This window comes from Rhinolophus sinicus, linkage group LG12 (genome assembly GCF_036562045.2).
Source record: "Rhinolophus sinicus isolate RSC01 linkage group LG12, ASM3656204v1, whole genome shotgun sequence".
NCBI lineage: Eukaryota > Metazoa > Chordata > Mammalia > Chiroptera > Rhinolophidae > Rhinolophus > Rhinolophus sinicus.
The window spans coordinates 29,720,268-29,747,755 of NC_133761.1; the positions used below are offsets into that span (position 1 = coordinate 29,720,268).

Below are 27,488 nucleotides of genomic sequence, written 5' to 3' on the forward strand. Positions count from 1 at the left end.
TTGTCCGACTCTTGTGACATGTTTGATCCAATGAACTCGCTCCCCTTTTCCTGGAGCCTCAGCCTCTGGTGAAACTGGACTTTCAAGTCTGTGCAGGTGAAGGTGTGTGAGAGCGCCCGAGATGGCAGAACAAGAGCTACAGGTAATTCTGCTTTTCCGTCCCCCCTCACCACTCTCGCTCGCTCGCCCGCTCGCGCCCTCACCTAGCCGGAAAGGTGGGATAAGGAGGGGCCCCTCACATGGGGCCCGGGCTCGGAGGCGGCCGGGCAGCGCGGAGTCCTCCTGGATCGTAGCAGTGGGCAGCCACAGAGCAGAAAGTGGCGGACTTGGTCGGCCACAGGTAACTTTCTCGCAAGGAGCTGAATTCTTTCACTAAAGGGTACAACCCGAGGGACGAGCTGCGCAGTGATTGGCTGCGGGGCTCCCTCAGGTGAGCTGCCATTGGCAGAGGCGCGCTCAGGTAAGGCCCTTCTCCAAGTGCAGGTAACTCACTCCGAAGTTTACCTGAGCGGAGCGGCGGCACGCTTGCAGCTCTGGGGCAGCCCGTGGGAGCTGAGGGTCAGTGCTTCGAGGAGACTTCACGCTACGCTTTCATTCTTCCCGTTAGCCGGCCCCGGGTGGGGATGGGGGAGGGGGACTTCGAGGAGAGAAGGAACCAGGAAAAAAAGCAACACCTGCAGCCACTAGGGATTGTGGGTCGAACGGAAGGACTAAAGAGAGCTGAACTCAGGTATCCCAAGCCAACCGGAATCAAATGCGCAGCACAACCACAGGCTTTTAATACCCACATTAAGAGGACTATTTGACAGTGTCAGAAGAGTACGGGACTGAAGTTTATTTTGTGCTGGGGGATGGGGGGGACCAATGATTGCTGAGTCTCTTGCGTAATTGCATTTTTAACATTCTTACCCACAACAAACACTTTTCGTGCCCCGATGTGTAAAAGATATCAGGTAGGTTAGATTTTCAAAAAGGTGAGCATCCTCTCCTGAACTGGGCAGATGGGTAGTGGAGTGGTTTTGGTGAAGTGAGGAGATCTGGTTGAATAGACACTAAGATGGCCCAGGCGCACCTCTTCCATCTCAACTCTGCAGCCTGGGATTCCAGAGCTGCAAACAACCACTGAATTTGTTCCATAAACCTGTCATTTGACGTTTCCAGGCAGATATCAACATTTACATTGTAATTCAATAAAAGCAGTGACTACAAAGGTGCTTTATCCTTCCGGCTTAATATGGTTGCTACGGAAACAATTCAGGATGAAACTGACTTTTTTGTAGTTCTGTTTCTCCTGGTTGGAAATGACGAGACTTAGCAAAGGTGTTCCCAAAGAGTATTTGTGGAAGTTCTGACTGGGATCTAGCCCACACATAAGAATTATGGGACTGAAGGAGGGCATGAAAAGTTTGCCGTATTTCATTTCATGTTAATACTACGTTGCCCGAGTTGATACAACTTCTATTTTAATCTTTATGGATCAGATATTTCCTGAAAATTACATTATGAAGGAAGGTTTGGTTGTTCCATGTTTTCACTCTCAGCAAATGAATTTCAAAAATTTATTCTTGATTTTTAAAGACAGCATAAGTATACACACTTTTTAAAGATAGTATAATATCTTAAGATAATACAGTACCCGCCTCTCCTCTACCTTCTCAATCTCCTTTTTAGAGGCAACCACATTCCACTTTTAGCGGTCTCTTCTGTCTCCCGATTTCTAAATAATTTATACTGCTATCTCTTGAGTTATCAGTTTAGATGTTGTGCTTTGACTACCTGTTGCATCAGATAAGGATCTAGCTCTTTCATACCCCACCCAGTTTCCCCTTCTACCATTCTCCCAACATGGCTCTTTCACAGTTTAGGGACAGTAAGTCGTTGGTGACTATGCAGATACCAGTCAACAGAGATAACTGTATACTACGGTTGTTTTCTTTCATATGAAATGTTTTATCTATTTACTTTGTTATGCACTCATCCTGATCTGTCAGATAGCAAATTTATTTTTCAAATGATCAAACAATTCCATTTTTCCCCAGTGGAAAAAGCCCTCCAAAAGTCTTCTGTCCTCCTATTCCAATGGAGATGAGAATTCTAAGTTGAAATTTTTCATTCATGATTTATAAAAATTGTTCTTTTGTCTTCTAGCATCCAGCGTTGTTGAGAATTCCAGTGCCACCTTGATTCCATCTTTTTGTGACCCAGAATTTTTCTTTCTGGAAACTTGTAGTATAATCCCTTTATCTCTAACATTCTGAAATTTTATAATTATGTACTGTGCACTCGATGGCAAAGATTTGCCTAAGTCCAAATCATACCTCTACTACATGACTCAGGCAAGTCACTTATCTTTGTCTATGATAATATAATACGAAAAGGTCAGACAATTAAGTTCACGAACTTTCCACAGTGTAGGTGCATGGTGGAAAGTTTGTGAACTTAACTGACATTTGTACATATTATATATCATATATCATATTATCTGCAGAGTTCTGGGCTAATTGAGCTGTTTCTGTACTGACCTCTACATTACAGTGTAGCTTCTGCTGCTCTGTTAAATCAGTTTCCACTCTTCCATTCACCCCATCTTCCAGAATTGTGCTGAAATTTATCTTTGGACCTCTCCTCCATCCTCTTTGTCCCCATGGATTTATCCTTTTATCTTCCTTTATTATTCTTTTCAGGAGACAATGAAGACAAACAGGTGTGGGTCAATCTGTCAATAATATGAGGCCATTTCCAAAATTATCCAGAAACCTTTATCAAACTGTCCTAACCTTGTTTGTGCAAACAAAACCAACATTTATGGCCAAACCTTTCCTCTTAGTGTCAATGATGGCCAAGATTCCTTTCTTCCTCTCCATCATCTGACAACTTAACTTTGTTTATATAGCTTAGTACTCCCGATTGGCTATCTACTGCTATATTGCTTGGTTAGATTAGTGAAGGAGAAGGTCCTCGTGGACCACATTAAATTGTCAACCATGAAATTACCTTCCTTACCCAATTTTTTTTAATTCATTTGGCAGAAGAATTGTAAATGACTGTGAAAGTTCCTGACACACCCATCATGAGAAAGTACTTCTCTCTCTCCAACCATCATTATCCATAAATATTTAGTACAGCTGTGGTTCCCAAAGTTTGATCTCTGGATGGACCATCAACATCCCAGAACACCTGGGAACTTGTTAGAAATGCAGATTCACCAACTCCCCCCAAAGCTGCTGAAGCAGAAACTCAAGAAGGTGGGTAGCAGTCTATATTTCTAACAAGTCCTCCAGCTGGTTCTGATAAATGTTAGAGTTTGAAACGCACCAGTACGTTATCCTGACAGTAGCACATCCTTAACCACTGAAGGGCATCGTTCTAAATTATGCTGGATGCAGAATTTTCCAACAGCTTTCAATAACCAAGTGTTAAGAAGTATATTCTACCTATCTGGTAAAATTAGCATTTCCAACCCAGTGATTGTATAATGGCTGACCATTGTTCTTAATTGGAACAGTTAGCACATCAATAAAATAAAATAAAAATAAGCCTGGAATCTGCCACTGTACTCATCATAGACTTAAGAGTTTTAGCATAGTTTAGTTTGATGGTCATTTTACGTGGCAGCAACAAAGTAAATTTTCATATAAAAAGCTAGTAATAACAGAGTACTGTTTTTAGACTAAATTATTTCATTTATGAGGTTAAAGTTTTAGATACATTCCCAGGAAAGAAAAATAGTATTATTTAATTCTATTTTTCATTGTATCTATGATGATGGCTAATCCTTTTTCCTAAAATAAGAAGTTTAGTATTTGATGCTAAATTGTCGTTGTTTTATGGCAAGTCTCTTATAGTGAGACTTGGGGAGAAGAATGAAAGACACTTCTGCAGTATCTGGGCAGAATCATCGAGTTGTAAAGGCTACAGATCTAGTCAAAGGAGGCTGCCTGCTGCTTGTACACCCACTACATGTTGTCACAAACAGGCCATTCAAATGGGTCTGTCATTGAATTCACTGTGGAGCCAATGATGTGATATATCCTAGGTTGTTTTGCATATAGAAGCACTAAGTTGTTCAGTTGGTTCTTACCCACAAGAAGACACTTTGGGAAGAATGAAATATACCTGGATGCCTGAATTTGAAATCAAAATAGAGACATAACTTAACCAACTGAGCATTCAATGGTAGTTCCCTTGCAGTTTGGGGCCACTTCTTTTTTTGTGGTTGCATGGACGTGCATATTTCCATGGACACTTACAGATTTCATGAAGGCTCTTGACATAGCAGTGTGAAATTCAGCCAGCAGCCAGCTGAAGTTTGCATATTTCCTTCAGGATAGCACACGGTTCTGTTGCTTGGGCCAGCCATTAGTAACTCTTCGATAGGAAGCATGGTCCTGTTAAAATATATGTCATATATTTCACATATCAATGCATAGACAGATGCATTGAATATATGTCTTTACTTCTTTCTGAAGTCCCACTGATCATAGAATAAGAGAAATGAGAAGTTTAAAGATGATAACAAAATTTGAAAAGTGGAAAGTAACTAAAGGAGTAGGAACTGATTTAGCTAAGCTAAGAAAGATGAACATGAGCATCTGTAGACTCTGAGTATCAAGCCTACCTTGTATTTAGCCTGTAGAATCTCATAAAGACATAGAAAATCAAGTTTCCATGTGTCATTGGAGGTGACAGTGAGTAGTAGGGCTGAAACCAGAGAGATCAATCCAAAATCTTGATTCAAAGGTCCCCATCTCCACCCAGCATAATCAAGTTCCCATCTGTATTAGTTTGCTAGGGCTGCCATAACAAACCACCATAGACTGAGTGGTTCAAACAACAGAAATTTATTTTCTCACAATTCTGAATGATAGAAGTCCAAGATCAAGGTTTCTTTTAAGCCTCTCTCTTTTTCGCTTGCAGGTAGCTGTCTTCTCACTGTTTTTACTGTGAGGTGTTTTTACTGTGGTGCATGGACATCTGTGTGCCTCTGTGCTAATATCCTCTTCTGATAAGGACACTAGTCCTGTTGGGTTAGGGCTGACCCATATGACCTCATTTTACATTAATTGCATCTTTAAAAGCCCTATCTCTAAATCTAGTCACATTCTGAGGTACTGGGTGTTAAGACTTCAATATCTGAATTTAGGGGACACAGTTCAGCCCATAATACCATGCCTCCATGCTGGCAGGAAACAGAAGTGTATTCTAGTCAAACTGAATGAAGAAGAATTCAGGCTGAAATACACCAAGGAAACCATCAGGAGTGAGGCATTGGACCATAGCAACGAAAAAAGTAAAACGCCATATGCTAATCTATGAGATACCATCTCCTACCTTCCTCCACCCAGCTTAGTGAGCCAGGAGCTAAACTTTTACTACCACCCCCATTCCTCTCCCCCAAAATAGGAGATTAGAGAATCTTTCTTTAAATAAATTATAAGGTCCTAGAAAAGAGATCTACAGCTACTAACATGTGGGTGTTCCCCAATCAGAGAGAGAGAGAGAAGGAGAGAGAGAGAGGGAAAGCGGGAAGGGGAGAGGGAGAGAGAAAGAGAAAGCGAGAGAGAGAAGAGAGGGATGTAGGGAGGACCTACTCTCTACCAGATCTCCTTTCAATAAAGTCCATCAGTGGACAAGTCCCACCCTCACACAGAGAACTTCTAATAAGCCTTTTATGCCACACTCTTAAATATAAACATGAGGTTAAGAATCACCAGATATTTGAGAAAACCTCCAAAATGAAGTACAAAGACCAGAACAAAAGTGTCACTAAGAGTGATTTTTGAGGAAAACATATAGGACAGAGATGGGATAAAGACTACATAATTAAGATATGAGAAGATACTGCATCCATGGAACAAGAACAGCATACAATTTAAAAGCAATTAGATAACCACCAGAGAATCAAAAAGTGCTTGTGGACATTAAAATATAAAAGCCAAAAAAGAGCTTTGCATGGTATATTTGAAGATAAAATCAAAGAAATCTCCTAGAAAATTGAACAAAAGGACAGCAAAATAGACAATAAAAGAGAAAAGATGGCAAAATTGCAGGATCAGGCAAGAAAGTCTAATATGTAACTAGCAGATGTTTCAGAAAGAGAGGATAAAATAAATGATGGGGAGAGAATTATTAGAGAAAAGATAAAATACAATTTTTAAGAACTGAAGTGTTACAAGTCTTCTGATTGACAGACCCACCTAGTGCTTAGCACAGTGAATCCTAAATGACATAAGCCAAAGCCATTATCATCTCATTTTTGGTCTGACCTTCCCTGAGAGTAAAAATAAAATAAAATGAGCAAAGAGAAGCAGTTCAGACACAAAGGACCAAGAATCAGAATGTATTCGCTTTCTCAACAACACTGCCAGCTTGAAAATGTTAGAAAGCACTGCCTTTGAATACTGAATCCTATGCCTAGACAGCTTGTCAATGAAGCATAACAGTAGAATAAAATTCAATTTCAGATATGCAGGATCTCAAAAATTGTCTTCATTCACCCTTTCTCTGAAAGATACTGGATGACGCGCTCCATTAAGATATGGAAGAACAAGAAAAAATCAAGAAAGAGATGGTCTTAAGGCTAACAAAACAGGACTCAACAGAGGAGAATGTTTGAGGGAAGTCAGAATGCCTGCTTCACAGCAGGCTTAGAGAACAACTAAACTCAACGGAGGTCTCTGGGTGGGGGTTGGGAGGTAGAATCCACCTGTTAAATTTAACATTGTGAAAAATTATATTGAGAAATTTTTTGAGGGTGTGCGAAGTATTAATAACAGGTACAGAGAAAACTAAGCAAATATTTAGTGGTCAGTAGTTCTAGGGGGAGGGGGATTGTACGACAATGGAAATATATTAATCTTAGTACATACTTGGCTCAGCAGTAAATAATAGTCATATGATCATAATAATGGAATTACTGAATAATAATTTACTAAAACTAGTGATAAAACTCAATTGGGAAGGTGGAAGGAGGAAGATAATGGTGTTTTGTGAGTGAAGAGGAAAGGAAGTAAAAGGTTTTGAAAGTGTTAAATCCTCATCTGTAACAGAAAGTCAGAAAAGTCAATAGTTGTGCCTAAAACTTATAAATCAAGAATTAGCAACATAAACATCAGCTGGGAATGCTTTGGGCTGCTATAATATCAAGGCTGATTAACAGCCATTTAGAAAAATAGGATTCAGTTTTTCTCACTTTAAAAGAAAATGGTCTGACTACTCTGAATCATGAGCATCCTCCCCATTCTACAACTTGAGGAACTTTGGGAGAGACATGAAATCGAGTACCTTCATCTACAATGTTGAGTAAATAAACGAATTCCATAAGTATTAATGGGGCACCGTCTACATTCAAGGTGCTCCACGGGATTCCTCATTTAAGCTTTAATAATACTCTGTGAGATAGGTAATAGTAGTTAAGAATGCTTTCAGCAGCAAGCTGAAGAGCAGCCAGCTAGTAGAGACTATACCCAAGACTGGTTAATTTCTCTTGTAAGATAAGAAGTCTGGGGACTGGAACAGAGGGAGGCAATTGCTGGCATTAGATTGGCAGCTCCATAACTGGGAGCTCTGGCTCATTGCCTTTGTACTTGTTGGCCTCTCACCGTAAAAAGGATCATGTCCTTACACAATCAAGTTTAAAAGCAGGAAGAAGGTAGACAGGGTACTCATCTCGGGGATTAAAAATCTTTCCCAGAAGCCCTCATCAGACTTTCTTTTATTGGCCAGAACTGGGTCACATGACTAGTATGGATCAGGAACTGGATCCACCTTCCATGAGATTAAGGAATATCCACTCAAAATTTGAACAAATCAAGGTTATTTTAACAAGAAAGTAGTGGGAGATTGGCATTTGGATAAAACAAAAAAAGTCAACAATGATACCAAAGTTTTGAATGCTTCATAATACATGTAAATTTGACCTTCATTTTAGATCATGTAAATAGCTGACCTGGGATTCAAATCTTGATCTGTTTTATTCCATAGCCTGTACAATGCTACCTCCTAGCCTTGAATTAGAAGATCTTCCTGTATCCAGATGTAGTAGATTTAGTCAGGATTGGCTTCACAGAAGAAAAATACTTCAGGCAAGGTCTTGAGGGAAAAAAGCACAAATTGGGTTGATGGAGAGAATGAGGGTGGTTGTGGAACATTATATTAATAGCACCCTCTTCATTTTTATTCTTGTATAAAAATTCTTGTCATGTATCCCATTGATCATCAGAGCATCTCTCCCTATTTTGGGGATTTATTGTTGCTTTGATGATCTAAATGACTATAAATAGACTGAGAAGAAATGACATTTACCCAAGGGAAAATGCCAAAATGAGAACCCAGAGACCATAGCTGGGGATACAGCAGAACAGAATGTTCTCTCTGAGATTTTTAATGAGGTATACTCATTGTTGATGCCTCAATATACTTTTGAAAATGTCTCAACCTAGAGAAACATATTCAAATAAACTAATATCATGTAACTGCCCCTGCCCTGTTTGTAAACCTTCAGCAATTCCTAGGTACACATTGGGTAACCTAATCTATCAATTGAGATATTCTTCAATCTAACTCCAACTCCCTGAATCCATCCCCACTGGTCTTCTGCATAAGGACACCTGAGTTGTTTGTGTCTGATGTGGAGTCTGCAAGGCTATCAACTGGGGTGAACTGTCCTTGTCCAAGGCTAGAGACTCCACCACCACCACTATTCCCGCCACATCACAAGTATAAGCAGAGCCATAAACCATAAATGAAAATTGGGAGGTAAATAAAAAATCCCAGAAAGGATATTTGGAGGGACTTAAAGCTTAAGTGGGCCAAAAGCAGATATTAAGACTGGGCCATGGATCTAGGATATCAAGCCAAGAGATATGAGTGAATGTAAGCCAGTTGGGAGCACTGAGATTCAGACAGCAAAAAATCTAGAGCAATTGTCTGTGGCATTCACTGATGGGGATGATTTGCTTGTATTATCTACCCTGGTCTTGGTACAGCCCCTTCCCTCACCTGTATCACGTGACCTCAGTTCTTCCTGGGTGGTCCCGGCAGAAAGTCCTGACCTTTTCCAGGGTACTCTGGAGATAGTAGGCAGGTGTGTGTGGCACATAGTGGTCCATGGCCTTCTCGGTCTAGTAAGTTTTGGACACAACTAGAGCATAGTACATTTATTACTGTACATTCCCTATCTCCAGTTGTAGAGCGTCAGGCAGTGATGTGCATGAGGGGAGGAGGAGGATGTGGCAAAGTCTAGGTGGTCCAGCCCAGCAAGAAGGAGATTGCCATGAACTCAGGCAGTGGAGGCAGAAGCCATATGAAGGAGGGCTTCCAAGCCCATGACTGGTCCCCAAATAGTAGTTTTCCATGTTGGAGGGAGGCAAATTTATAGGGAAGAGAGCCCTATACTGTTGCCCAATTCACATGTCCCCCCCCTGATTTTTAGGGCCAGGTGGCATAAGTCATCAGAAAGTTTCTTGAAAATCTCTGAGTGGCTTATAGCTCCTTCTGGCTTCTGTGAGATGTTAGATATTAGAAATGCATTAGGCCTTGCTCCATAAAGTGTAGCCACAGACCAGTAATATTGGAATAACCTGGGAGCTTGTTAGAAATACAGAATCTCAGGCCTCCTGAATTGAATCTACATATTAACAAGATGTATAAGCTCATTAAGTTCTGGGAAGCACTTGTCTAAGGCTTGAAGGTAGAGCTGTGAGTGGAAGCCATATCTCCTAGGGATTCAGGGTAAAGCAGTATAATGGATTGCTGTGGGTGTACTGTGACCAGTGGACCAGGTCTGTTGTTGTGTCAGAGATTCCTCTTCAAAACTCACTTGGGATTATCAGTGGATGAAACTGATATGATGACCAGTTAATGGGAAACTTTAGGATGACTGTCAGGTGATCACCACCTAAACCCACTGATGAATCTTAGCATCACTAAAAGTAGAACAGCCTGACGCTGTACGCTGTCTGAGGAATGGCACGACAAAGCCTGTGGCATCACCCTTGAGGTGTTATTGCCTACAAAGTGAAGCTAAATCTGATCAAGCCTCTGTAAATGAGAAAGATAGCTAAACAAGTTGAATGATGCTCCAAGAAGCCAAACAGACAAATCTAGAATGTTGGAAGCTTATAGGAAACAGGTTTAGTTACCGCAACAAATCAAGGACAATAAAAACAACACCAAACAAACAAACAAAGAAAACCCCTGCTGTGGGGAGGGAAGAAATCTACATTAAAATAGACTTAAAAGACATACAACTAAATGTAATTTGTGGACCTGGTTTAGATCTTGATTTAGATATCTGTTAAAAGACATTTTTCAGACAATTGGGGAAATTTAATTATGGACTGGGTATTAGGTAGTGCCAAAGGTCTAGTCTTGATTTTGTTGGATGTGATAATAGAACGGTGGTTATATATGAAAATGTCCACATTTTTAAGGAATTATGTAGAGGTGCAATGACATGACATCTGAAATTTGCTTTAAAATAATTCAACAAAAGAAGGAAAAGGTATAGATAAAGCAAATGTGGTAAAATCTCTCATGATTATTGAATTTGGGTGAATGGGTATATGAGGATTCATTATGCTGTTCTCCCTACTTGCTGTGTGAGTTTATTATTTTCATAAGCAAAATTTTTGTTTTGAAAAGCAACAAAATCAAGAGCTCACTGTTTATATTTATCTAGCCATTAGGCTGCGAGCAAGGGAGTGGACAGTGGAGGTGGTGTGGGAGGGATTTAGACCAGACTTCAAGAATGTGGAATGTGGGGTCTCGAGACCATCCTTCATTGGCCCATGGGTAGATGAAAGCTTGGGAAGTGTGTGTGTGTGTGTGTGTGTGTGTGTGTGTGTGTGCGTGCGCGTGTGTGTGTGTGTGTTGTGATGAAAATATGATATTTCAGCAAAATGATGCAACTGTTCCCTGGGAGCTAGTGAGGGCTAAGCTCAGGATGAAGTTCCTAAAGACCAGATTTGCGACAGGGAATTCCTTTCCCCAAATATAGGATGGCCAAACCGAGAAAACAAAGGGAACAGAAACTAGATGAGAAAACAGGTGTGCCAGTGCCAGGTAGGTCCCCAGAAACAATGGAGCCTCGGGAATTATCAGGGGCATGTTCATGGTCAGGCCCTGGAGACAGAGATGGAGAAAATGAGCACACAATTCTTGGGGATACTGAGGCCAGCACATGGAGAATCATGTATTGCTCATCCCAGCTCCATGGGCCAAGAGTGAAAGGATAGCAACTTACTTTTTTCAGTCATGCCTCCTAACTCTCCCCTTCACCAACTCTGCACCAGGCAAACTGCTCTGCACGTGGTATCTGCATTTTCTGGCTGGTATTTAAAACCGTTTAACTTAAATATCTTAAGACTGATGCAGGAATGGAGAGATAGGAAGAAGGAACAAGGAAGAAGAAAGGTGATTGCTCTTTAGTCCAAGGATTTTAAAGAACTAGACTTCTTAGACTTCCAGCAGAATCATAAATTGCCCAGAAGGAAGGACCCACAGAAATAATCCTGGAATCCCAGATTTAATCTTGTTGTTTTCCTCATTCTGTCAGTTGCTGCCACATATTTTCTGTAGCAATAGTGTGCTAAAAGTCAGAGCTGCCTATAATTTTATGACATGTAAAGCATTGATTATTAGGTAACCCTCTGCTTTAAAAGTGCCTTTGACATTTCAACAGAAGCAACTCATAAAATGTAAGAATTTTAGGAGTTCTGTTTGTATTTTTGAATATTTAAGCAGTTATAAAATGAAACAATGGTCTATTTAGTTATTTTTTTGCTGCATAAAAAAAATGACCCCCAAATTTAGCAGCTTAAAACAACAAATATTTATTATCTCACATGGTTTCTGAAAGGCAGGAATCTGGGAACAGCGTTCCGGCTCAGGGTCTCTCATGAGGCTGTGGTCAAGCCATCAGCTGGGTCAGTCATCTGAAGGCGAGAGGATCTCTTTCCAAGTTCACTCACATGGCTGTTCCGTGGACTGTTGGACAGAGGGATCAATTACTTGCCATGTGAATTTCTCCACAGGAATGTCTGACTATCCTTAAGAAATGACAGCTGGCATCCCTAGAACGAGAGAAAGAGAGAGTGCGCAAAACAGAAGTTCAACATCTTTTCATTTTGGAAGTGACACTCCATTCCTTCTGCTGTATTCTGTTGGTCACACAAACCACTCTTGGTGCAGTGTGGGAAGGAACTACACCAGGGTATGAATATCAAGAGGTGAAATCTTTGAAGGCGTCTTGGGGGTTACCTACCATATGTCGGTAGTTTTCAAAGCTTAAAAAATAAAATAAAAATAAATAAATAAAATAAAATAATGGACAAAGTAGACCCGCATATCTTTATTTATGACAAAGCTATGTGCAATGTAATAAGAACATGACAGTATTTTTAATAAATGACTTTGGGCCAATAGGATATCCAAATTGAGGGAAGGAAGGAAGGAAGGAAGGAAGGAAAGAAGGAAGGAAGGAAAGAAGGAAATAAGTTACTTGATCTTCTACCTCACAGAAAACAAGTTAATTCTAGGTGGATTATAATATTAAATGTTAAAAGTAAAACAATAAAACTTCCAGAAGCTATGTAAAAAAATAACTTCATGACCTTGGACTAGGCAAAAATTTCTTAAACAGAACAAAAAACACTATCCATAAATTGGACTACATTAAAATTTAAAACTTCTATATCATTAAAAGAATTAAAAGAAATCCACACACCAGAGAAAACATTTTAAACACATACAGATGGTAAAGAATTTATACCTAGAGTATATTTTTAAAAGAAGAAGAAACAAGGAAGGAGAGAACGAGAAAGAAGAAAAGAAAGAGGGAAGGAGGGAAGAAGAAAGGGAGAAAGAAAAAGGAATTCTACAAATCCATAAGAAAAAGACAATCCAAAGGAAAATGGGCCTATAAACTTGAACAAGCATTCCAAAATGTGACTATCCAAGTAATCAATGAAGATAAAAATGTACTCGAGAACAAAAACATGTTTTTAATGCACCTTAAGACAAAAGGTTTGTAAAAGTAACACAGACATGTGAGGATATGGTGTAACACGTATGCATTCTCTCAGAATGTCAAATCAGTTTACAGGGAGAGTGAAGTGTTCTACGTGTCTCTTATAAAAAGTAGTTTTCATTTGGGGTTCTTTAATGATTATATTTTCTCCACAATAATCGTTTTTCCTGGCTGCTATATTTTATCATAGACAGTTTGCCTTTCTAGTTTAATTGTGTTTTTGTTTTAGCTGTTCAGCTGTGTCCCTCAGTTGGTAGGAATTTACCTGGAATTTACAAATCTACGGGACCTGAACTGAAGCTGAACTCCTCTGGTTTAAAAATACAAGTAGCGGGAATGGGCAGTTTAGGAGGGAAAGAAAAGTCAAAGGGAAAGAAAGAAAAAGTCTGAGTGGAATTTGCCTGCTTGGAATCTGGGAGAAAGCTCTAATGAGTCACAAGCTGGCTGGGTTGCCCCAGGCGAAATGCAAAATGCATCCTTAGCCAGGATCAGCCCACTGTCCCACCCAGGTCTGTTCCTTGCTCCAGGCACCTCAGTTCTTTGAAAGGAAGACAGCCTGTCCCTAAGAGGGGCCCTAACCCTCCCCCAAACAGATTTCATGATATAGGTAGACATCTATGCCCAACCACCTCAGAAGCTTCCCTGCTGTGTGATAACAGGTAAACTGGCAGTCGTTGGGAAGGACTGTGCCAAAGAACATATTTTGTTGATACGCTCAGTGATTATTTTTTTCATTGAGGCAGTATTTTTTTTTAATTAAAAAAACTTCTAAGTGAAATTTCACACAAAAATGTGATTTCAGCTTCTTTTTAAAAAATCAGATGATACCAGAGGGTAAAGGGGACGGGGGGGTGGTAGATGAGGGGAAAGGGGATCAAATATATGATGATGGAATGAGAACTGACTCTGGGTGGTGAACACACAATGGGATTTATAGATGATGTAATACAGAATTGTACACCTGAAATCTATGTGACTTTACTAACCGTTGTCACCCCAATAAACTTTAATTATTAAAAAAAATAATCAGATGATCTGGCAAGCCTGGGTTCACGTGGCCCTCAGTGAAGATAGATGCCACCTGTGCTCAACCTCTACCACACCCTGCAGTCCTCGGGCTGGGGTCAGCTGCCATTTTAATCACTCTTCTATTTTTCTAACATTTTTCTGCTCTATGCCTTTACCATAAGTTGGGAAAAAATGTTTAGACTGAGAAGATCACCTGTTTTAAGAAAATTGTAAGAGAGTACTTCTCTATGGAAACAAAGAATATTGTTATGTTTATTGTGTAAAGAATGACTGCATCTAAAGAACTCAAATTAATAATTGTCTTAAGAAACCATACTAAGAACTAAGATAATTGAGACCATATAGAATGAAAACATTACCAAACTGAAAAAGAATATAGACATTTCAAGGGTTTGTTTATACATGTCAATAAAGTCAATGAAGTTGCTGCAAAATGTAGTTATGAATTTGATGCCAGGGCATTGAAGCATTTTTCAGATGGTGGGTTTATAAAAGTACCTATGGAACATCGCAAAATACATCTTTTCTAACCAGTAACTGGGAAACCCTGGAATTCAGCGTGTGCAAGGTAGGACTGGAAAAGTTAGAGAAACAGTTTGTTGGAGTCTCCAAGGAGGCCTCCAATAATTGCACTCCCTTCTCCCACCTGTGTTCTAAATAAGATGCGATGGAGGCCAAAAGGATCTTTCCAATTGAGAGAGACACATGTGAGGTCGTGACTTAATGGGAAAACCAAATTGGACCTGCAGCCTGAACTCTAGAATTCCAGTCCCCGCCCAGTCCCAGGCCTGCAAACTGATGTTATGAGAGAGCAAAGGAAAACCCATGCTTTCCGCAGGCAGCTTCTGTTCAAGAGAATGAAAGACAGCAAAAAGCCTAACAACATATCCGGTTTAATCTTCCCACATTTTCAAATCAGGGAAGTCACTCTCAAATCATCAGTGGTGTGTTCCATTGGCAAGAGCACTGGTATGAGCAATACTCGCTAGTTAGCTCTATTAATGAGTGTTCATGAATAATGTTAATGAGAATTTAGCTGGGACCAAAGAATTCTTAGACATGGAAACTGTGTCAGGAAAAGATTTGGTTTTATGTCCTGTGCAGTGTAAGCCTATGCTAATAAAATGCATTAAGTGTGATTCCGATGGTGTCCTTGTGAAAAACAGTATAATGTCACACTTGCTTCAAATCTTACTCTGTGGAAGTAATAGGTTCTTTGTGGCAACCGAAGCATAATATGCCAATATTGGAATACCTAATTCTGTAAGTCTCTCGAGAGTAATGAGCTTACATATAAAAACAGGTCCCTACATTTGTAAATACAGTTGATCCTTGAACAACGTGGGGGTTAGGGGTGCCAACCCCCATACAGTCAAAAATCCACATATAACTTTTTACTCCCCCAAAACCGAACTACTAATAGCGTTCCAGTCCTGTTGACTGGAAACCTTACCAATAAGTCAACAACTCTCACTAACTAGACTCCCCTACACAGATTACTAAGGGCCTCAGAGAAAGCCCAAAGTCACTTATTTAGACGATTTTTGTTTCTTTCTGCGTGTATGTTTTTAAGTCCCTGATATTTGTTGCATCTTATCTTTCTTTCAGAAATTTTATAATAATCACTTTAAGTTTTCGTGTCAGAATTTGATATGATCATATAAAATGTTTAATCTACCATTCGGCATCCTGTTTTGAATGGACTGAATACCCACTTAGCTACAATTTAACATGAATTTTAAAATTGTTTACTTTTCTGTGAAAACACAAAGAAATTGAAAATAGGTCAAACACCTCCCCCCACCCACCCATCTCTTAAATTATAAAACCCTCTGGATTTTTTCGTTCTACAACATTTTCTGAAACTATTCTCATACCCCAGGACAATGATTTTCATTGGGCTAACTTCTAACTTTCTGGCACTTTTAGTCCAGGGAAACTGAAGGGTAGAATCCAAACAAAACCGTGTTTGCTTTTTCCACACTCCAGGAACCTGGGTAAATTCAGCCCAAAGAGCCTGAGGGAAGGGGGAAAAAAAAAAAAAAAAAGGAAAAGGAAAAAAGGCTTTTCATTGCACACAACTGAAATTAGCAAAGAAGGCTTTATTTACACTGGACATTATCATCCTAACTAAAAGGGCAAGGCACTACCTCGATAATGATAGAAAATTGTCCTTGAGAGCAACTGTTGATGAGATACGGTAATCCAATGGTTGTTTGGAGGCATTTAGAGGTTATAGAGTTGAATTTTTGAGCTGCCCAATTTTTGTGGAAGGAGCAGTAGTACATTTGGGCCCCATTTCTGGGCGTTCCCCTTGACAGCGCTTTGCCTGGGTTCAAAGTGGCACTATTTTCTCTTGGATGCTTATCTCTGGGTTAATGGATTGGTTTCAGGGAAAGGGAGAGGCTGACAGCATTCCCCTGCCCCGACTGAGGCTGGTGGCTGCGGTCAGTCTGTCCAGGTAGGCAGCATGCCAGCCAGCTTTCCTCTGTTTGCCTTCTCACTGACATTCCCTCGTTTCCACCTGTTGGCTCCCAATGCAGGACGTTGCTGTCGGGCCCTGGTTTTCTACCTCGGTGAGCATTCAACAGTCTGTTTGGATGCCTTGCTATTAGAGCTCTGTTTAACAGAGCAAGGGATGGAATTGCCTTCCTAGGAAGTTAAGAATAAGCGTCTGACTCAAGCTCCACTGGGAAGTTGTTGCTAGTATTGCTTTAAATCAAGGTAAGCCTTCTCCCTTCCATGTTATATTGGACTTATGCAATTGCTACTCTAACCATTTTTGATGAACAAAATATCAATTTTATGAGATTCAACTGAATAGTTGAACCCTGTGGAGCAGAATGGAGTGAATTTGGGCCAAGGAGGAGGGAAGTGATATTTACTGAAGACACACTGTGGGCTAGGCATGATAACCCATTCCCACCTCTAATACCCCCAGAATACAAGCCACAGAGGGCAAAAAGTATGCTTGCCTTGCTGACAATCGTATCCCTATTCTCAGCACAGTAGATGGCTCAGTAGTTACTTGCTAAACCAGCAGATGTAAAGCAGTGGCATAAATAGACTAAAATATTAATAACAGCTCGCGGAATGCTTGTGAAGGAATGCCATCTCATATATATGAAATATATATGAAAAGTGGCCACCGGGTGCCTGGCATATGGTAGCAGCTCAGTAAACATTAGGATGGAGAGGCTGAGAGAAGTGAAATAATGTGCCCAAAGATAAACAGCTCATAAACAGCGGAGGCAGACTCGAGCACTTTTGGTGACATTCAAAGCCCACGTTATTTGCTTTGTGCTCACACAGTTGTATGTTATACGTGGTCCAATCTTGGCAGCCCCCTCTGCGCTGCTCCCCTCAATCCTCCAACCTCTACCTCCAATTCTTAGTCACGTAACCAGTGAGGCTCCTTGAGCCAGAGAAAAGGGCAAAGACAAGAAGACTTGCCAAAGATGTGGCACCATTGTCCCCTGTTCCGCTTACCCACCAGCCCCTGAGAAACTGCTGATGGCTGAGAACTGGCAGGCCAGACTGTGCCATCTTGGCAGACATACAATTCTGTACCCCTGCTCTGCCTCCATTTCCAGGAGAAATAAAAATAAAGAGGAGAAGGACAATAAAGATGAGGAGGAGAATTCCCGGGGAATCTTCTATGTCCCCGTCACCACCCTAAGCGCTTTGCCTGTGTTATTCCATGCACTGCTCACAGCAATCCATCATTATACTCATTTTACAAACTGAAGTCACTTACACAAGGCCACGTGGTATATTTTAACTTAGTTCTTTCTTAGTCCAGAGACCAAGCTTTTAACCCTTATGACCTAAGAGGGACCAGAAATGTCATCATATTATCAAGACGGAACATAAGAATAGCTAAAGAAGTGCACGATTGAAATATAGGAAAGTAAGCTAATCGTTTAGCCTTCTGGTCATGAACTGTCATCAGGTTGCAATTGTCCAGCAATTCCCATGTTCTTAGTAAAAACCCTCTGGGGGGCTCAGTCAGAGCAACTGCCCTGTCACTAGTGCTTCTTTTGATTTAGGAGGCATTAGGAGAGTGTGGGGCATAAGATGCTGTCCTTGTTTAAACCATTCTTCAGGACAGGAGGCAAGAAAATTGGCGGAAGATAATAGGGGGCCAGGAGGAAAATATGGCAGAGATGGAGGTTGCCTAGTATAGAGAATAAGAGTGAGGATCTTGGAGCCCAGCGCATTTAGGCTTGAAACCTGGCTCCAACCCCTGGTTTACTGTGTGACCTTGGAAAAGTTACCTCCTGTCTCTGAACCTTGGTTTCCTTCTCTGTATAAAAGGGAACTAATAATGTTGACCACATTGGGTAGTTACAGGATTTAAAATGAGGGTGTTTGTAAGGGACCTGGCACGCATTAAGAATTTAATAAATATTGATCTCCTCCCTCCTCCTAGGGATTAGAGAAAGCAAATTCACTTTGCTTACATGCATATAAAAAGGTTTCCGAGAGCTTCTTAACAATGAGGATCTTTGTCGGTGAATATGCAAACCAAAAATAAAGAGAGGTTAAGAAACCTTGGCTAGCGGTGTTTCTATCTCTCCTTAGCATCAGCCTCATCACAAGGGCTTTCCACCTTAGAAAAAGGCGGAGGCTCCTGTTCGAGACTCTCTGTCTCGAATAGGGGTGAACTCCCCCCTTCCCTGACTCCAGCCCATGCTGGGCACCAAAGGATCTTAGAGTGCAAAGCCCTCCCTCGCAGTGCTTCTTTTGTCATTAGTACTTGGGCCAAAACTTAAAAGGAAAGTCGAGGGAGGTGGGGATGAGGGGAATGGTGGTGATGCAGCTGTCTTCCTGCATGCTATGAACTGTGCAAAAGAGGACAGTTCATAAAAATCCACAGGTTTCAGAATCCAAAGGTAGTCTCTTCAGAATCCAAGGCAAGGGCAAGATAATATGTTGCTGTAATTCATTTTACTGGCATCCTCTTTCACCAGTATCAAGCTGATCACAGGAACAACTCCCCAAGACATGTAACATTCTTAGTATACACTTTGCTTTTCGTTTACAAGTATAAGAAACAATTTCAGCTGTTTTTTCCATTTGTGATTGTTTTCTTTGGACCATAATGCTTTAGTCACTATTCATCCTGGCTCATCAGAGAGTCTGTAACCCACATCTTCGGGCTAATTCTGCCTTAGCAGAGCAGATGGATTCCGACATGCTTCCTTGAGTCCTTCAGGAATTGGTGTTAAACCCTGTGCTTCTCCTTACTGCAAGGTGCTGCGGGAAGCTGGGAGAGCTCTGCCTTGGCAGTGGTGCAGCCCGCTTTCCCTCTCATAGTACCCAAGGTAAACATCTCAAATGGACCATTGAACCCCACCCCTCATTTTCCTTCACCTCTGATCTCAGGCTTTGAAAAATGTTTTTTGACTTATTGAAATTGACTTATTCAAAACGCAGTTTTGTACAACTCTAACCCTGCAAACACTATGGGAATGGTCTTTATCATTGTGCAGGATAAAAACAGAGAAGGAAAGTGATTCAGATGGCTGTTTGTTTAGTTAGTGCTTGAGGGCATGTGTGTGGGGGGGGGATGGGCCTGGAAGATGGGATTCTCTTTCCGCCCCACTTCATTCCTCTGCTCCTATGCATTAGTACTTGCCCTCTGGGCAAGTGGCCTGATTATTTCTGTTGGGAAAATACCTGCATTCATTTGGTGAACACTGTACTTTATTTTAATAGCTAAATATCTTTTAGGTTTTAGCCTGACTTCAGCTCTGAAGCCAGCTGGCCAGTCTGGGACCCCCAGGCCTTTGCATGCCGAGGGTGGGTGCGGCCAAGGCTGAGATATGTGTGGATAGCAGGTAGGTCTCCTGTCACCTTTCTGGATTAGACCAACACAAGCCAATGTACTTCCAAAAGCTTGGTTCTCTCCAGTCCACTCATCTTCTTAAACTTAACGTCATGCTTATGGAGCACATGGAAGTGGTTGCTGCCATGAAAGTGGTTTTCAATTCACAGAAAGAATTCAAGACACCAACAGCCATAGTGACTTTGCTTTTCTAAGATGCCCAAACCCTCTTTGGGAAGGACTACCTTATGGAATGAAAAACTATTCTACCATCACCAGTTGAGTACTTGACAAAATAAAATGTTGGTTTGGCCAAGCAGCAAGAATATATCAAATATAGGCCAAGCAAATAGTTTCAACCTTCACTATACATGGGATTCACCGAGAGGTGGTTAAAAAAACATGCTGTTGTCCAAGTTATGCCCCACAGATTCTGACTCAACGGGCCTAGGCCTAAGTATTTTTAAAAAGTCCTTCAGGTGAATTGAATGAGCAGTCAGGGTCTAAAACTCCTACGCAAGGCTCTCTTCTTTCTCAGAAAGATCCAGAATTATTTTAGAAGGATACCCAAAATAGTTTTGCTGTTTGGTGGTCTCTAACTTCTGAAACTGGAGCTGTGTGATGGTGCCTTATGTAAAGAATTCTTCTGTCTATGTGAACATTCTAGACCTCAGACTCCTCGACCATAAATTAGAGGCTTCGTTTACATGGTTTAGAAGGTCCCTCCCAGTTTTGACTTTCTAGCCTATTATAATTCTTAATTTGGTCATTACTCAAATTCCTAAAGAGGATTACAGCTGGGGGAAGTAAGTAGGAATTTGAAGATAGACAGATAGATAGTTAGATAGATAGATAGATAGATAGATAGATAGATAGATAGATAGATAGATAGATAAACAGTACTTGGTGGAGCCAATTCTTAAAGCTGACTCCCTCAAAGCCTGGCTACGTGGCATGATTAAGAACACAAACTTACTGGAGCTCAGCCTCTTTTGACCTTGGGCAGATTAATTAACTTCTCTGCCTCAGTTTTCTTATCTATAAAATGGACTCAATAATAGCACCTGCATCGTAGAATTATTGAGCACTTTAAATGAGTTAATCCATGTAAAGTACTTTGAACACTACTTGGCTATAGCAAGTGCCCAATAAATATTATCTGTTATTATTATTATGACTCCGAGACTCCTTTCCCTGACTCAAGCTCCTTGAACTACAACGGAAACCCCTCCCTGTCTTCAGTTCTACTATCTCATTAGCTGAATAAAATCCATATCGAGGAGAAGAGCAAGCTCAACTGGTATTGTGACGGTGTATCTGTTGCTGGAACCCTGCATTAAAATATTACTTAAAAGGGGACATTTGAGGGTGGTCATGCCCCCCCATGGAATAAGAAGAGCTGCCTTAAACTGCTTGCTGAAGACTGAGAACAACTTCAGGTCACCCATCAGAACACTGTTCTGAGATTTTGATTTTGTTCTTAGAAGGAAGACCAAGCTCACCTGTCCTCAGAAGAGCATCAGACATTCTCACTGAAATCACACGGAGCCGGGTCATCCCAGCTCAGCCACACACCAGTGCTTCGCTAATACTACGAAACACGCAGGGGAGTTCTGAGGATTCTGACTGGCCAGAGCAGGCCGTATTCCCTAATACAGTGCATCCCCTGCATCTTCTACCACCCGACTCTTTCCTGTCCAGGATTAGAATCTTGAAAGAGTCACCATGACCCTGAAAGACAACACCTAGTTACAGAAGCATGATTTAAATTCTCTCCTGCCACAGCTATTATAGCCTTTGTTGCTCTTAAGCAACCAGAGAAATGCTTGAGGGAGTAATCGCTACTTCAAGTGAGATTTGATTCATGCAGAAGAAAAAGTAGGAGGCAAAGATTTGACTCACTCAGGATTTCTCAGTTTACAACATAGCAGAATTCTCCTCATTGGCTTTCCTATTGTTTTTCAAATACAAGTTGACATACAAGCGTTTGATTTGGTGTTAAAAGATGAATGCGGGGGTAGAGTGTCAGAAGCTCCAGATGGAGGTCAGGATACTTTGCTTCTAGTCTGCCCCTGCCTTGGCCACACCACCAGCTCTTAAAGCCTCAGCCTCTTTGGCCGTTGCAAAGGATGAGTCGTGGTCTGAGGGCCTATCCACAGTGAAGTCTGTTTATAGGTGACTTTTAGTCAATCTAGCTAAATGTCTATTGTGTCGATCCTTTCAAAGAACCAGCTTTTGGTTTCATTGATATTCTCTATGGTTCTTCTCATCTCTATTTGATTAAATTTCTACTCTAATCTTTATTCGTTCCTTCCTTCTGCTTGCTTTAGGGTTAGTTTGTTCTTTGTCCAGTGTCTTAAGGCGAAAGGTCCAGTTATTGATTTGAGGTCTTTCTCCTTCTTAATATAAGCATTCACAGCTATAAATTTCCCTGGAAACACTGCTTTAGCTGAATGCCACAGGTTTTAATATATTGTGTGTGCATTTTCATTCATCTCAAAGTAGTGTTTTATTTCCCTTTTGACTTCATTGATCCACTTGTTATTTAGGCGTGTGTTGTTTGATTCCACATATTTCTGAGTTTTCCAAAATTCTTCCTGCTATTGATTTCTATTTCATTCCATTGTGGTTAGACAACATACTTTATATTATTTTTTTTGTGGCTTTCATAACAAGATATCATAGCTTGAGTGGCTGAAGCAACAGGAATTTTTTTTCTCACAGTTTTGGAGGTTGGGAAGTACAAAATGAAGGGACCAGCCCATTCAGTTTTGGTGAGACCTCTCTTTCTCACTTGCAGATGGCTGCCTTCTCACTTGAGAGAGAGAGAGAGAGAGAGAGAGAGAGAGAGAGAGAGAGAGAGACCAACAGACAAAGACAGAGAGAAAGTGCACTGGGGAATTGAGACATTAAATTTCTATGTATCCTGGAGCAACGGTTAGGTTTAATCATTCTTGGAATTCTCGTACATGAACAGGGTGTAGTTTTGGACTCATTATTTACTCAACATTCTCCTTGCCTAAGGGAGAAAGGGGCTTTCTCTGGAGCCAGTAGAGGCCTCCCTTCCTTATCTTTCCTAGCTGAAAGCCCTCAGGCATGCCTGCCACCTTCTTGGGACTGTGTTATGAATGTGAACGGGGGTGTCAGACTGACCATTAATAAGGCAAATAAGCTACACAGAGCTTCTCTCTCCTGTGCTTGCTGCCTTCTCTCATTCTTACCTGGCTGTCAACAAAGCAGGCACTCAATCAATATTAATTGATTTGGTTTTGTTATGAGGCCAGGTTAAGCTGTACCCTAGTGAATGAACTAGTGACTTCAGTGAGAGGTGGGACTGACAGACTCCTGTCGTATGTCTCTGAGAAGACTCATAGATGAAGACACAGAGAGAGAAAAAGCAGCACAGGGTCACCGTGAGAGTAGGACACCCGAACTCTAGTCCTGCCACTGAGGCTTCTCACCACGGAGGCTTCTGTCTCCTTAACTGTCGTGTGTAGATGCTCAATCCAACAGCACGTAGGGTTTATTTCTGCCTTAACATTCTTCTCTGTGGAATACTTCATTCTTTGCTTACTTGCTTTTATACATACACTCTTTGATTCAACAAACATTTATAGAACTCCCAGTAAGTGCCAGGCACCAAGTAGACCTGGGGGAAGAGACGAGGATGGGGATGCAGAGATAAATACTGAAACATGGCAGCCCTTGAATCCATCTTGCTGGGTGGAGGGAGAGAAGGGAAGACATCCACATGGAACAAACATGGGGCAGGATTAGATTGCCAGCTCTTGGAGTAACTCCCATATCCACCCTGTGTAGGTGGTGCTTGCCTCAGGAACCTGGGAAACCGAGGCAATGCCAAGGGGAAGCTGGGAGGTGGGAGGGCTCAGTGGCAATCGCCTGAGCATTCCATTATATTTGAGGACATCATAGATCATTTCTCACTTGCCCAGTACAGACAAAAGCAAAGAATGGATGTGGTAATTGTGTGTCTAGGTATTTTGGGTTGAGTAAAGAACCCACATGGAGGCGTTTGTGCTATAGGCTGTGTATATATCAAACTACCAGTGTTCTCTGCGATTTGTTGCTCCAAAGAGCAGTTGTTTCTCAGAGATCAACAGCACTCAATTTGGCCTTGGAAGGAGGCTCACAGGTCTTCCAGGATCACGCCCCTGAAATAGTCTCACTGCAGCCCGACGTGCAGCCAAGCACATGGCGTCACCTTGACTTAGCTCAGCTCCACGCCTGGTGATCACAGAACCCGCAAGCCAAACCAGTGCAAGCAAATGTCCAACACAGCTTGCAAAGAAAACCAAAACTGGAAAAGAAAACTAAAGAAAGCCCGATTCATGCAGTCTCTTGTGCAGCCTGCGTAGTCGCACTGCCCTGCACAAGAGCAGGCCACAGCATCTTCTCTTGGGCTGTCGGATGACGGGACTCCAGTAATATGTTCCTTCACCTCTCTTCACATTGGTCCTGAGAGGGAAGTCCCATCTAAATCTGTGCACATAATCAAAAAGAGATGCAATGTGGGTGTAATTGAAATCCCACAGTGGGTGTGAAAATAACAACAATAACACAACAAAATTGATCACGTCCTGTGTGCCAGGCACTGTATTAAGCACCTTGTGTACATTATCTTACTTTATTCTCAATCATATGAGGAAGGTACTGTTGTTGTTCCCATTTTTAGTGATGGAAAGCGAGGTGTGGAGAATGTAAGCAAATAGCACAAGAATTTAAATCCAGACAGAGCAATTCCTAGAGATAAATTCTTAACCATTACCCAGTATTGCACTTCTAAAGGCTCTGTTTTACCATAAGTGAAAATTAAGCAACATAACACACACACTGCAGCATCTTTCTCTTCCTCTGGCTAGAGTTTTGGTCTGAGGTTTTGAGTTTCTGAAGCATTTCTGTTGGGTGTGTGTTTTTAATATTGTAAGTCACCACAAATCCTTGCTGGAAGTAGGCACATCATAAAGCACAATTAAATAAAAAAGCAACAGAACACACACGGAGATCATGGAACTCAGCTCCATCCTCTGTCTGGTTATAACTGCCTTTGGGGTGGGGGTTGGGTTGTTGTCTTCATGGCTGCCAGACAGAAGGTTGTTTGAACTTGGCTGGTTAGAAAGCCAACAGAGTGAACTTAAAGTGAAAGATAAACACGTAACAACTGTTCAAAGCTTCAGGTGTTATGATTGCTAATTGAGAAAGGCTCTAAATGATACCTGCTGGTGTATAGGAATTTCACTCGGGGGGATTAGTGGCTCAGGTAACTCCGGGACCGTGTTCCTTCAGAGTCTCCCTTAAAGAAAATTGAAAGGGACCATAGCATCCTAGTCAATCAGGAGTGGGTGGGCCTCAGAGTAACCTAGGGCCACTAACGCAGCTTTATCTCTGAACATCATCAGGTGGACTCTTCATCACACACAGTCTCTCTCACACACATACACACAAACACACATCACACACACACACACTCTCAGATATATCACACACAACCCCCGTTTCACACCCACAGTCACACACTGTCGCATACTCTGACACACACACAAACACACACTGTCATATACATGCTTACTTTCCAACAAATCCACACACCAGCTCACATAACACTCAACACGTTCCCATGCACACATACTTTCTCACATACATACACATTCCTACACACACACACACACACACACACACACGGAGAGACACTCTCATAATCTCTCTCTCTCTCTCTCTCTCTCTCTCTCTCTCTCTCCTGCACAATATACTTCTGGCACAACTGCTGTAGCTGTACTAACCTGCCCTAGTTTCTTTCTGGGCCCAGCCCCAATCAGCATTTTCCCAGGCCCAAGCTCACTTTTGCAGCCCTGCTGTCTTCACCTCTCCCTCAAAGCCTGGATCTCACAGCCCCTGACTCTAACTCGTGTGTGTGTGAGACAGACTAGAGGTTGCTGAAGGTAGGAGTGAGTGATAATTGGGGTAAAAGGCAGGAGCCCCTGGCTGACCCCTCACAGGTACCACCAGCCTCTTAGCCTCTTTCTGGCTTCTTCCTCTTCTGGAGACAGCTTGGTATAGTGGACATGGCTTTGAGAAACATAAGGCCTGGATCAAGTCACACTCCTGGGAACTTGGGTGAACTGTGTAAACTCCTCTGAGTCTTCATTTGCTCTGCTATAAGGTGACATGTCAGGGATTTGTGGAGAGTATCCAGTCCCATGCTTGATATGAACATGCCATCCCAGTGGGGGTTAGTATCAGTGATTCTTCTGACTGATAAGTTGTAAAATGCCTCTCCTACTGACTCCCGATTTGTTCTGGCAAACTTTCCTGCCAAATGACTCAGCTTTGTGTGAATGTTGCTCCAAAAAAGTTAAAAAAAAACAAACAAACAGGTGCTAATATACTGCATGGATTATCATCACGAGAAAGTACCTTTGTGCTATTACTAATAAAATAATACATGAGGAGAAAACGCTTTAGAAACCTTTGTTTTTAAGGATAAAAATTTTTAGATTTTTTTGGGTACATACCCAGGAGAGGGATTGCTGGGTCATATGGTAATTCTCTTCTTAATTTTTTGAGGAACCTGCACACTGCCTTCCATAGCAGCTGCACCAGTCTGCATTCCCACCAACAGTGTGTGAGGGCTCCTTTTTCTCCACAGCCTCTCCAACACTTTTTACTACACATGTATCCCCGAATATAAGACCTACCCCAAAAATAAACCCCAGTTAAGATCGTCAGTCAGATGGACGCATTCAGTATGTTACAACGATGTTCCAGAAGAAGACATGACTGTATTTTAATAAATGTAGATTGTTGTACATGAAAAAATAAGACAGCCCCTGAACATATGCCCTAATGTGTCTTTTAGAGCAAAAATTAATATAAGACCGGTCTTATTTTCGGGTAACATGGTATTTGTCTTGTTGATGATAGCCATTCTAACTGGTGTAAGGTGATATCTGATTGTGGTTTTTACTTTCATTTCTCTGATAATTAGTGATGTTGAACATTTTTGCACATGTTTATTGGCCATTTGTATGTCTTCTTTGGAGAAATGTCTATTCAGGTCCTGTGCCCAGTTTTTAATTGGATTGTTTGTTTTGTTGTTGTTGAGCTGTGTATGGGCTCCAATGTTCATTGCAGCTTTATTTACGGTGGCCAAGAAATGGAAACAACCAAAGTGTCCTTCGATAGATGATTGGATAAAGAAGTTGTGGTATATATACACAATGGAATACTATTCTACCATAAGAAAAAATGAAACAGTACCATTTGCGACAATATGGATGAATCTTGAGATTATTACATTGAGCGAAATAAAGTCGAGAACCATATGATTTCACGGATATGTGGTATATAAAACTGAAAACAACAAAAGAACAAGACAAACAAATGAAGAAACAAAAACTCATAAACACAGACAATAGTTTAGTGGTTACCAGAGTGTAAGGAGGGAGGATGAGGGTAAGGGGGATCAAATATATGGTGATGGAAAGGAACTGACTCTGGGTGGTGAACACACAATGTGATATATAGATGATGTATTACAGAATTGTACACCTGAAATCTATGTAACTCTACTAACAATTGTCA

The 27,488-nt window shown here is 41.3% G+C and overlaps 1 protein-coding gene and 1 long non-coding RNA gene across 6 annotated transcripts in view; one reads left to right on the forward strand and one right to left on the reverse strand.

Moving 5' to 3' along the window:
- GRHL2 (grainyhead like transcription factor 2) overlaps positions 1 to 355 on the reverse strand; it is a 151,293-nt gene extending 150,938 nt beyond the window's left edge. For 2 of the 3 annotated variants that reach the window (XM_019754155.2, XM_019754154.2), the window contains exon 1: positions 1 to 135. In XM_019754155.2, the coding sequence (XP_019609714.2) occupies positions 1 to 20 (20 nt within the window). In that variant the 5' untranslated portion in view covers positions 21 to 135. Of the gene's footprint in view, positions 136 to 203 lie in introns of those variants that run through there. The other variant, XM_019754156.2, reaches the window with a different exon arrangement.
- Positions 21 to 27,488, forward strand: LOC141567796 (uncharacterized). Of its 3 annotated transcripts, XR_012490638.1 has the most exons (6): positions 21 to 142; positions 11,861 to 11,942; positions 12,036 to 12,230; positions 16,603 to 16,783; positions 19,796 to 19,902; positions 21,374 to 27,488. It is a non-coding gene; the product is annotated as an uncharacterized LOC141567796 (long non-coding RNA). The 3 variants fall into 3 exon arrangements; XR_012490637.1 differs by having other exon boundaries at positions 19,796 to 27,488; XR_012490636.1 differs by lacking the exons at positions 16,603 to 16,783; positions 19,796 to 19,902; positions 21,374 to 27,488 and having other exon boundaries at positions 12,036 to 12,339.